General features: G+C 51.2%; 2 protein-coding genes across 2 annotated transcripts in view; both read left to right on the top strand.

Annotated features, from left to right (window-relative positions):
* The window catches only part of Hps1 (HPS1, biogenesis of lysosomal organelles complex 3 subunit 1), a 32,475-nt gene extending 27,183 nt beyond the window's left edge, over positions 1 to 5,292 (top strand). Inside the window, exons 18-20 of the mRNA XM_005352312.3 lie at positions 2,422 to 2,535; positions 3,891 to 3,973; positions 4,438 to 5,292. Coding sequence (XP_005352369.1) covers positions 2,422 to 2,535; positions 3,891 to 3,973; positions 4,438 to 4,600 — 360 coding nt within the window. The 3' untranslated portion in view covers positions 4,601 to 5,292. The remainder of the gene's footprint in view (positions 1 to 2,421; positions 2,536 to 3,890; positions 3,974 to 4,437) is intronic.
* A 2,756-nt stretch (positions 5,293 to 8,048) lies between these two features.
* Positions 8,049 to 11,868, top strand: part of Pyroxd2 (pyridine nucleotide-disulphide oxidoreductase domain 2) — a 26,508-nt gene continuing 22,688 nt past the window's right edge. The window contains exons 1-2 of the mRNA XM_005352309.2: positions 8,049 to 8,606; positions 11,365 to 11,384. Of these exons, the coding sequence (XP_005352366.1) occupies positions 8,480 to 8,606; positions 11,365 to 11,384 (147 nt within the window). The 5' untranslated portion in view covers positions 8,049 to 8,479. The remainder of the gene's footprint in view (positions 8,607 to 11,364; positions 11,385 to 11,868) is intronic.

The raw sequence follows: 11,868 nt of genomic DNA, 5'->3' as shown, positions 1-11,868 counted from the left end.
GCGTGTGCCTCAGAGAGCAGAGCTCTCGCCTCTGCCCGCAAGAGTGGAGCATCTTGTGTCTCTCTGAGGCGTCTGCCCCCAAGAGGAGAGCTGTCGAGTCTCTGAGCTCACTTCCTCTTCCTCCCAGAGTTCTGTTTACTCCTCCCACCTATGTTTTAACCTATCAGGGCAAGCAGCTTCTTTATTTAATTAACCAATGACCTTCCTCCATCACACCCACACCCGGGCCAAGTGTAAAACTGGGTGATTTCTGCTAAGGAAGCATCTTTCTTTGTTCTTCTGATTTAACTGACTCTTCTTCATGACAGACTGGTAGTTTTTTTTTTTTTCTTTAAAGAAGGGGAAACCGCTGCCTTTCCTAGAAGGCCATATTTTATTTTGTCCACGTAAAGTGTATCATGGTAGGTAAATAAGCTGGAGGTAGGAGGCCAGCATTGTGAAGCCGTCTCTGTTCTTGCCAGCTGTGTGCTCTTGGCATGGTTTAGTGACATTTCAGTTCCTTTTTAGTTCAAATACCTGTTATGAAGATGATACTGTTTCCCATGTAATATTAGCGTGAAGGGTGCGGGTCACTAAACACGGATGACCTCACAGAACAGGGACCACGCCTGCTGTGCAGAGCAGGGCCCCCTTCCTCACCTACCAACAGTTCCTCCGCATCCCGTGCTGGCCCAGTGGGGACTCGGCCATCGCTCTTCATTGCCTCCTTAGGTTCATCCCAGTGCTGCCCCCTCTGCAGGCGCAGGGCTGTGCCACACATTCTAACCTCACACTGTCAGGTGCGGCTCCTCCTGCTAACTCTCCATGCCTCACCTCAACCATCCCATGATTTCCCATCATGCCAATGTAGCATAATTCACAAAGCCATTCCCTGCTGGGTGAACCTTTAGATGGTCTCCAGACGGTCACTCTTAGAAATGATTTGTGGACACACCTGTGCATACCCCTAGTCCTCAGCATGGGTCCCCAGAAATGCAAGTACCAAGTAAGACAGGAGCTATTAGAGTTCTCTCTTTGTGTTGTCGGGTTGTGTTTCTGGAGTTTGGAGCTGCCTCCTGTGTCTTGCAGATTTAATTAGATAGTACATTATGGTCAAGTGCGAAGTAAATCCCACATCTCCTCCGTTGAGGCTTCTGACAGAATGGGTCATTTCCCAGCCCTGGCATTACATGGGCAAGCCTAGGAGAGAAGACCTTCCTTCAGACTGCTCCTAGGCAACCTAGGGGCCTAAAGCAGGAAGCCCCTCAGGGCTGCCTACATTTGGGCCTCACCTCTGATGGATGACGCCACATCTCAGGGCTCACTGCACGTTTAAGTGTGCTTCCCAGTGCCTCTGGCATAGAACCTGTGCCATTGCCTCCCAGTCCTGCAGGCCAGGGCGAGTGGGTTTATTCACAACCTTCTGGTCTGTTTTCTGGGCCATATGTATAGTAAAGTTGCATGAAGCCCTTCCATAGAACTGGAGGTTTCTCCTCCCTCCCGGTCCCACAGCCGCTTTTAAAATAACTACTCAGAGGCTTCATATTAATTCAAACTGTTTGGCCTATTAGCTCAGGCTTATCATTAACTAGTTCTTACAACTTAACCCATTTCTATTCTGTAGTATTAGGAGCGGCAGGCTGCTTCCCGCCATTCCGGCCGCCTCCGGCTAGCTTTATGCCCCGAAATAATTACACAGACACTGTATTCATTTAATCACTGCTTGGCCATTTCTATCTAGCCTTTTCTCAGCTAACTCTCACACCTGGACTAACCCATTTTCAATCATGTGTGTCGCACCCCAAGGTGCGCTTACCAGGAAGATTCTAGCCTACGTCCATCCTGGGTCGGAGCTTCATCGCGTGTGCCTCAGAGAGCAGAGCTCTCGCCTCTGCCCGCAGGAGTGGAACATCGTGTCTCTCTGAGGCATCTGCCCCCTCGACGAGAGCTACGAGAGCTGTCGAGTCTGACCTCACTTCCTCTTCCGCCCAGCATTCTGCTCCTCCCACTTACGTTCTAACCTATCAGGTCAAGCAGCTTCTTTATTAAATCAACCAATGACCTTCCTCCATCACTATTCTATATTTTCTTCCCTGGCAGCTGCTGGCATCTCCTTGACTCTGTCTTCTTTTTCCCTTTATCTTTGCTTGGATTTCCCACCTGGCTCTATTCTGCCTGGCTATTGGCAAAATCAGCTTCTTTATTAACCAAGGGTAAGGAAACATTCACAGCATACAGAAGGGCACCCCACATCACTTCCACATGTATTTTATCCCCACAGCAGCTGGAGGGGGAGCCCTTCTGACATTCGTCCTGTGATGATTTGCCTCCACTACCTCTGAGAAGTCCTGAACTCCCAGGAACTCCTCGGCTCTGGCCTTTGCTTTTCCATACAGAGGCCATGGCCATGAGAGTGGTACTAAGCAATCTCCTCTTCCCCAGGTCTGGGCTCTGGTGCAGCTGGCACGGAGGTACCTGCAGAAGGGCTGCACCACACTGCTGTTCCAGGAAGGGGACTTCCGCTGCTCCTACTTCCTGTGGTTCGAGAATGACATGGTGGGTTTGCCCAGCCTGTGGGCAGGACAGTCCTGAGAGCTGTCCACTGCTCTGAACCCTTGGATGCCTTTCTTCTGCGCTCTTCCGTCTGTCTGTCTCATCTCCTCTTGTCCCTGGCAAGCAGCAGGTAGGCACAGCACAGGGGCGCAGGGCTGTAGATGGGAGCCGACGGGAAGCTCTCCCTGTTCTGAAAAGGCGCTTTGCCCTGATAATATCATTACTGCTTCAGTAATGTCAACAGCTGTGACCCCTGCTATCTGGGAGACCCAGGTTCAAAGCAGCTGGCCAGCCTGCTCAGGGGTTGCTTCTAGCAGGGCTCAGGTCTCTAACTGGCCTGTGCAGTACGTAGACCTCACCACCACATGGTACCAGGCCACTGGAACCGGCTGCATCTCCCTTCCCCGCCCTCTTTCTTTCCCTCTGCTCCTTCTTAATGCTTCCTTTTCACTTCCTGCCAGTTGTCCAAGGATCACGCCTCCTTGCCTCAGTTTCTCTTGTCCTCCTATTCCTGTACCCTTCCTGGATCTTGTTCTCTTCTCCCCACTCACTGGGGTAACGACTCAACCTTACTGTAGTGTGATGTAGTTTCTTCATGTGTCCCTCACAGCCTGAGGGAATGATGGGGATAGGTTTTGTTGACCCATTTTACAGATGGGGACACACTGCTATTTTGGAGATAAACACCATGGCTAGGTCAATAAAACTCAGATGATGGAGCTAGGGCCCTTCTAAGTCCTCCCCCCCCCAGGTGCCAGAGCTTCTAGGGACAAGGAGTTGGTGACTAGCGTGGCCCCACAAGGCAGTGGGGTGCAACAGAGCTGTGGGAGGCCACTCAGAAGTGTCCCTGACCCCTGCTGAGCTATCTCCCTATGGGGCAGGCCTCATGGTGCCACCTGAGCCTCTCTGGAAGACTCTGTAGGCACCATAATTGTGCCTGGCACAGTGCGCATGCTTTACAGAGCTTCTGTTTCTCCCCTGCCCAAAGAATTCCCATTTCTTCCAAAGCAGAGACTTGGGGTCTTTTAAGAATCCTTTGCTTCTCAAGACCCTGAAAGAACACCCCACCCCAGGTCACTCCCCCTGGGCCTCTCTGAGCTCCTTAGTAACCCAGCTCCACCTGCTTGTAGCAAAAGCTACAAAGTGTGGTCAGAGTTGAGCATTAGACCACACTCCGATGTGTAAGGTGATGGTGGCTGTCTACCTCCCAGACAAGGTAAAAAGGTACAGACGCTGTCCCCAGCATGGGACACACACAGCATAGGGCACACACAGGTAGGGCACGCAGTCGGACCCTGCCAGGACTCCACCTCTCACATCTCCCTCGAGCCCACCTTCCGCTCCTTCTCCTCCCACAGGGCTGCAAGCTGCAGATGATCGAGGTGCCTGTCCTCTCTGATGACTCTGTCCCCATTGGGGTTCTGGGGGGTGACTACTACAGGTGAGCCTGACACCTCTAGAGCCCCATTTGCCCCAGGTGTTGGTGGCGAAGGCTCACATTCCCCATGGGCAATAGCCTTTGCAAGAGTGAGCGGCTACCCTGATAACAGAAACCTGGGGAGAATCCCACGTGGAGAGAGGAACCCCCTAGAAGCACACTCAAGTCCCTGCTGTCCTGTTGCTGACACAGTCTTGACTGCTTGGGAACACCTCAGTAGGGACCCCAGGCTACTACTACCGCTACTACACACACACACACACACACACACACACACACACACACACACACACGTTAGCTAAAACACCACTGTTCAAGGACAGAGAGCCCAAGAGAGGGACTGTGTCCCTAGGTTGAGCTGGAGCTTAGGAGCCATAGGTGATGTCACAGTCTAGGTCATTCTGTGAGAATCGTGGGGTGGTCACTTTGAGGATGGCCTTGCCTGAGTCTTGCCCTATATCCTGCAGGAAGCTTCTGCGTTACTACAGCAAGAGCCGCCCCTCAGAACCCATCCGGTGCTACGAGCTCCTGACCTTGCACCTGTCAGTCATCCCCACTGACCTGCTGGTGCAGCAGGCCAGTCAGCTGGCCCGGCGCCTGGGGGAGGCCTCCCGGGTGATTCTGCCCTAGGTGGAGGGTGCTGTCCTCTGCCTGATCCCTAGCAACCTTGCTTGTAGGCATTGCCCACAGCTACGCCTCCTCCCATCCCCAGCGGCCCTGGTCTCCCACAGGCCCCCTCTGATTCTCCCTCACGGGTTAGTGAGCAAGCCTTCTCTGAAGGGAGGGGACGCCGCGCTTCTGCTGACCCCCAGCACTGTGCCGTCAGAGATGGTGAGCTGCCTCTCTGGGTGCCCAGGATAGCACCTGTTAGTGAGGGACCTGTTAGTGCTCAAGTGGTGTGAAGCCGCCCTCTTTCTGCCATTCTGAGTGGGGGAGCTGTTTCCTACTCCAAATAAAAGGCGCTCCCACCAGCTGTCCAAGCTTGGCTACCTCAACCTGCAACTCTGGGAGAATCCTGTTTCTTCACGTTTGACCTGGTAACACCTACCTCTCAGAGTGGTCAGGAGGTACATGCAGTAGGTGCTCAATAAATGTCTGTTCTCGTCATTATCTAAGCCATATGTGCCCGTGTTTCTTGCCTTTCTGATGACACGGAGAATCCCATGCTAAGTCCCACCCTGCCCAAGCCTGTTCTCCCCTACTCCGGGGCAGTGATGCTGAGATCTGTGACCACCTGGAGATTCCTATTCCTTTGGCCAACATGAAAACTGGGCTCTGCTGGTCTTTACACATTCCTAGGAAAGCAGTATGTCCAGAGAACTTCCCAGGGGTACAGCCCTCCCTTCTAAACAAGAGGTACCCACTTCAGGTACCGGACACCACCAGAATGTTGGGGCACAGCCCTGGTCCTCTCAAACCAAGAGGCAATGCTTGGATGGAGGGCAATTCATGGCAGAGATGTGGATCCACTCTGGAAAGTGTGGGTGCCCTGCACTGTGAAAACGGGCGTGTGCCCTGGTGAGCACAAGCCCAGCCTCAGGCCAGTCTTGGGCGGAAACTCCTGCAGTGAAAAGCTGGTGTGTAGGGATCAGCGTTGGGGACAACAGACATTGAGAATAAAATCTGCAGAGGGTGACAGTGAGAAGCACTGTCAACAGGGACGACTCTTCTATGGTCCTCCTTAACACCACGCTTCTGAAAGGCTGCAAAGAGAAAAGCATCAAATATTAAAAAAAGAACCTTGCCTACAGCCCACCACTGTTTAGGATGTCCATGTTATTGGAGAGCAGGTTGCACATGTGTGCTTGAGACCAGAGAGCAACCTTGGAAGTTGTTCCCGAGATGCCATCCACCTTGTATTTTGAGACGCATCTCTCACTTGGTCTAGAACTCACAGAAAGCTAGGTTGGCTGACCTACCTGTCTCCTTCCCTTAATCTCAGCACTGGGTTACAGTGCATAAGAGCTGCCACTCCTGGGGGTTTTTGTTTGTTTGTTTTGTGGGCTCTGGGTTATCAGGACCATGAGGCAAGTACTTGACCAACTGTGCTATCTCTCCCTAGCCCCTACAATCCCACTTTAAAACTATACAAGTTGCCTGGCGGTGGTGGCACACGCCTTTAATCCCAGCACTCGGGAGGCAGAGGCAGGCGGATCTCTGTGAGTTCGAGACCAGCCTGGTCTACAAGAGCTAGTTCCAGGACAGGCTCCAAAACCACAGAGAAACCCTGTCTCGAAAAACCAAAAATAAATAAATAAATAAAACTATACAAGTTTTCCTTTAAATGTAGATGTAAGTTTCCTGTCTCAGAGCCGCTAGGTCCTGATTACCGGACAGCAGCTCCCCCAAATTACCATACAGAAGTTTACTATTACTTATAAATGCTTGACTTCGTAAGCTCAGGCTTATTATTAACTAGCTCTTACATTTTAAGTTAACCCATATTCCTTATTTATGCTCTGCTATGTGGTGATACTTTTTCTCAATATGACCTGCCCATCTTGCTGTCTCCAGGTCTGGCCAGTGTCTCTTGATTCCACCCCTCTGCTTCCCATCATCCTCAGTTTTGTCACCCTGCCTGTACTTCCTGCCTGCTACTGGCCAATCAGCGTTTTATTAAACCAATTCGAGTGACAAATCTTTACAGCATACAAGAGTATTATCCCACAGCACTTAAGTCTTAGCCACATGGCGTGAGGTATCTAGTATAACCAATACCCCCCTGACTTTGCTACACTGTCATCCCTGGGTTTCTGTGTGGTGTGTTCCAGGACTCCCTGGAGATGCCAAACCCTGCAGATGCTCAAGTCCTGTAAGTGAAAAGTGTAGCGTTTGTTTAACCCCCTCACAATCCCCTCTACTTTAAATAATTTCTGTATATCTTTTTTTTAAATATTTATTTATTATTATGTATACAATATTCTGTCTGTGTATGTCTGCAGGCCAGAAGAGGGCACCAGACCTCATTACAGATGGCTGTGAGCCACCATGTGGTTGCTGGGAATTGAACTCAGGACCTTTGGAAGAGCAGGCAATGCTCTTAACCACTGAGCCATCTCTCCAGCCCCAATTTCTGTATATCTTATACCACCTAATATATAAATACTATTTAAATCTTTACCCCACCTGCTTAATGATGTCCACCTGTTGAGTGCAGAAGCAGTTATTTTATTAAATGTATCAACCATTAATTGATGGCAACTGTGGAGGGAGGGGCTTCTGAGCGATCATAAGGCCCTGTGGGACCTTGTTTGAGGCGGAGCACAATGACCTTGAAGGAACTAGAGGTCAGTTCTCTCTCTCTCTCTCCCTCCCTCCCTCCCCCCCTTTCACATTTTCACATTTTCGGGCCTCCACATCCAAGGGGTTGGGGGTTTTAAGCATGCTGAGGTGGGGGGCTTCCTCCAATTCAAGGTTGGTCAGTTTGGACAAAAAAACAAGACAGGGAAGCTGAGAGATGCACAGTTTGGGGGTTAACAAGGCCTGGGCTGGCCTTGAACTTGTCATTCTGGTCCTACTGGCAGAGAAAAAGTCTTGCCAGGCTCTTGTTTTAAGCCAGAAATTTGTCTCCTTGTTTCTGATCAGAAGGCTAAGGTGGAAGTCAACCATTTTGGAATCGGTCTTTATTGTCGCATGGCCCCTCCCCCTGTTTGTCTTCTATCGGGGTGGGTCTGAGTCCCTTGGGTCGCACCACTGTCCACCTCTGGTGCCCTTCTCCTGCAGATGACTGACTCCTGAGGAGTGGACAGGTCAAAGGGACCCTCCCCCCCCCCATTCGAGACAGGACACAGGGATAGGAAGGAAGCGCACTGGTTGCAGTGATGTGCAGGCATGAGTTCCAATCCTTGAGAATCCCTGGAAAATGTGTAAGTTACCAAGACAAAACTGTCCCAGAATTTCAAAGGAGCGACCCTCAAGAATTGCGCTTCGCCCAGCAATACTAGCCTAGGGTGGAGGGTGCAGGAGAGAACACACAGCTCTCGGGAAAGTAGGAGGCCTTTTCCTTTAGCCAAGGGCCCTGGCCCTGGTCGTACTGAAAAGGCAGCTGGGAGGCTCCCGCAACACGGAGCACCTGCCACCTTGCAAGATCGTACTCCAACCTGCAAGGAGTAAAGTCTGACTTGATTGTGCCCCTCCCACTTCACGGGATATCTGCCCAGCCCCCAGACTTCTGCTCTGAGAATACGGAGGGAGGAGGCACCAGAAAGGCGGGCCTCTGCTTTGGCTCCACCCCTCCCTCCAGCCCTCTTCTATCCCACCACTGGGCCCCAGAAAACCTAGCTAATTGTTCCCACTTTGGTCCTTGCTCCCTTGAGTACTGGAGGTGGCACAGACTGTGCTGATCCTTAGGCTACCCGCCCCCTTATATCTAGCGTGCACACTCAGCAGAAGCCCAAGCCCTGCGAACTGTGGCCCAAGGCCAAGGCTGACTCTGGGCTGTAACTCCTAGCCCCGCCCCCTGCCTGGGCCGCTGGAAAGCCGACTGCAAGCAAATTGTTGGGGGCAGAAATGGCTGTCAGCCGCCAAGGTCTCCACAGGGCTCTGCACTCCTCTTCCTGCCCAGCTTGGAAACGAACTCAGTCGGGAACCGGGGGACGCTTGAAGCCCGAGTACGATGCGGTTGTGATAGGAGCAGGTAAAGTTAAAGAAGGCAGAGCCAGAGCTCAGGGAGGGAAGGCAGGCCTTTGGGGGGGCCTCCAGGGAGCCCCCGCTGTCCCCTCGTCTGTGGGCACAACCTGGCCAGGAGTCCCAGTGAGCAGGACTGTGATGGAGTTCCCCTGGTCTGGGAGTCAGGAGCCCTTGGTTCTGGTTCCACCTTGGCCCTGCTGTGTGGTCTAAAACGGTTCTTGCCTTCTGGATTTAAATCTTTTGGTCTAGAGTGACCAGGGGGACTAAAACTCAGGAGCTTCCCCGTATCTCCTGCGAAATGGGTGAATTCCCACAGCGAACTCCCTTGAGTTTCCTCGGAAAGCATATGGTACTTAAGGGTTAGGAAGAAAGAACCTGGACTGCAGGCAAAGAAATCCAGCCGCTCTTAGCCCTGAGTTCTGGTACCCACCTCACGGCTGAGGTCATCCAAAGAGGAAAGAGCTGATTCCTAAAGAGAAGAGGGTGGATTTGGAGAGGGGGGTCCCAGACTCCCTGTTGTACATCCACAGATGGTGCTCTCCCCTAATACCTTCCCTCAGAGGTTACACCTGTTACCCAGGTGGTCTGGCAACATTTTGCTGACTCAGCTCAGAGCACTGACCTACTGGGTAACCCAGTGAGGCACTGCCTAGTGCCAGGCTGCATTCCACCCCAGGGTCTTCCTTCCACACTCCTGGGGCCTGAAGGCATTCCTTGGTGGCTGGGCTCTATGATGATAGCAGGTTCACATTTTCTGGGCTTCTTACACTGCTGTAAATGCTGGCCTGGTTTGACTTCTTTGTGTGTGTGTGCACACATGAATGTTTATTATACACAGACTTGTGTTAATTATCGATACTAAAATAAAGATGTGTCTCACAATTTTAAAAATCACATAGACAGGGCTCTTGATTTAGAGGCCATGTTTCTCAGTTGAAAACACATCAACCCAGCACGCACACAGTGACTGGAAAAGGGCGGCAAGGCCCGAGCTCAGCGAGCTCCATCCATTCAAGGGCCATCAGCTGTTGAGTGGGCGTCCCTTGAGGCCTGGGGATGAGCACATCCTGCAGCAGGAGGGGACCGGTCACTAGAGAGTCAGCCAGGACTTGGAGGTAGGATTCTGACGTTTAGACCTTTGTCACTTGAAGTCTGTTTGTCCGTTCATGGCCGAACTGGGACCAGTTGGCCGGGAATCCTTTACTAGTTTTCTAAGATTGATAAGCTGCCACTGATGAAAAGCCAAACAGCTACCACGTGTGTGATGGTCTTGCAACCGGCTGAGTTACAATCGGACACTACTGGTTCTCCTCACTCAGTGCCGCAAGGTTCCGCATTCATATGGAGACTTCATGTTGCATGCACATTACTCTCGGCCTTACATATGAAGGCAGCCTCTGGTTATTATATGCCTCTCTGAGGGCCACACCAGATGAAGCCGGGAGCTGACTGCCTTGAGTTTACATGTATATTCAGAGAATGGCGTCTCCAACTGCAGGTTCAAACCAATGACAAGTCCAACAAGTATTATTTTAAACTTCCTTATGAAGCACTTCTAACATTCTTAAAATAAAACCACATAGATTATCACATATAGACTTTTCACAGGATGGGTTAATGCCAGGGCAGGGAGCTTTGGTTCTGGGAAAACATTTGTAGTTAGCCGTATGCCAGGTCATGGGGTAAGGTACATTTATTCTTGTAAATCGTGAGCAAAAGGGCTTGAAAAATCCAGTTTCAGAGACTCCATTAATGGATGAGAAGTTGGCTCAGTGACCTCTAAAATTCTGCATGTCTCCATGTAGGAAATTTAAAATAAAATCAACTCAGCCATGGAGAAATCCATCATGGGGGTCATTGCTGCTCCCCTTCTTGTAGACATTTGTCAGACGAAGATCTGAGAGTTTTATTGAGCCCACACTGGGTCCATGTACGTGCTAAGAGATCGCAACCATCTACTGACATCTGAAAGGCTAAGATAGGCATCTATTGCCAAGGGGAAACATGACCATAGGTCCCAAAGCTGCCTGACCCCCTCTGGGCCCTTTCTCCACCTGTGAATGATTCTCTAGCAACAGCTGAGCTATCACGTGAGAGCGAGGAGCCGAGCAGGCTGGGGCCTGGGCGCTCAGAGTAGCTCTAATACCACTTGCACGGAGAATTACTGGGAACTCGTGAGAAACCAGGTTCCAGCACACACCCCACCCTGCAGAACGGAGCCCAGCTTGTTACTGGTACACACCCGGAAGCTTTATGTTCTAACCACTTCACTTTTTAAAAATTTTGAACTATTCATTTTTCCTTGTTAGAACACTGGGGACTGACAGATATTCCTGTGTGGATAAAGCCTTTGGGGGCACAACCGTGCCTGGCATGAGTCACACTTGTGTCAGACAAGCCATGTGTGACAGCAAGTGTCCCCCTGAATGGCGCTCAGCTGACTGAATAGCACCTGTCCACACATGCCAGCAAATGACCACCTTCACAGTCCTGTACACCATGATGGTTCCATGCACAGTCACCAGCTAGCTCTAGGGACAGAAAGTCCAGTAACTGTGGACTTCTCCTTGACCTTGAAACAAGGAACAGAGCTTCTTCCAGGACAAGGTCAACAGAACCAGGGGCGGGCTTCCTGACTCCCCCACGGGGTGTCCCACATCCAAGTGTGGGCAGGGGAAAAGATGTGTGGCCGAGGGGTAAAAATGGGGACTCAGCATTTAAAGAACTTGCATTTAGTGACACTTTTCTGTCTTGTCTCATTGCAGGGCACAATGGGCTGGTGGCTGTGAGTACCCCTTGGTCCCACTGCACTGACCCCTGAGCGGGTGGCTCTCAGCAGTGAAGGGGAGGGATTTTAAAAGCGAGCAGGACAAAGAAGGAAAGGGCAGTTTGTCTGTGTGTCTAATGTCAGTCCAGGGCCAATTAGAGGGGACATCATGGGCTCTTTTCCTTGTCCTGACCCCATGGCCTGTGGGAAGGTCTAAGGCTTATGAAATGTCACCAGAATAGAGGAGCAGGTTAGAGCAACCCGGGGTTGGAAGGGTCTCTCACACCAAGTTGGAGACATTTTGTGCTCTCCGAGGAAGAGAGTGTTGGAAAGAACTGGAAAAGGATTGAAGGCGGATCAAATTAATTCAGGCCAATTGGTATAATATAAAAGCAACTTTAATATAAAGGGAGCACTCACGCAACCGAAGTTCCAGCGATGCCCAGAAATAGGAGCCAGGAAGAAGGGGTTACCAGCGTTTGTGCACCCCAATTTATAGACA

This window comes from Microtus ochrogaster, chromosome 8 (assembly GCF_000317375.1).
Source record: "Microtus ochrogaster isolate Prairie Vole_2 chromosome 8, MicOch1.0, whole genome shotgun sequence".
Taxonomy (NCBI): Eukaryota; Metazoa; Chordata; class Mammalia; order Rodentia; family Cricetidae; genus Microtus; species Microtus ochrogaster.
This window is presented reverse-complemented; position numbering and strand designations above follow the sequence as displayed.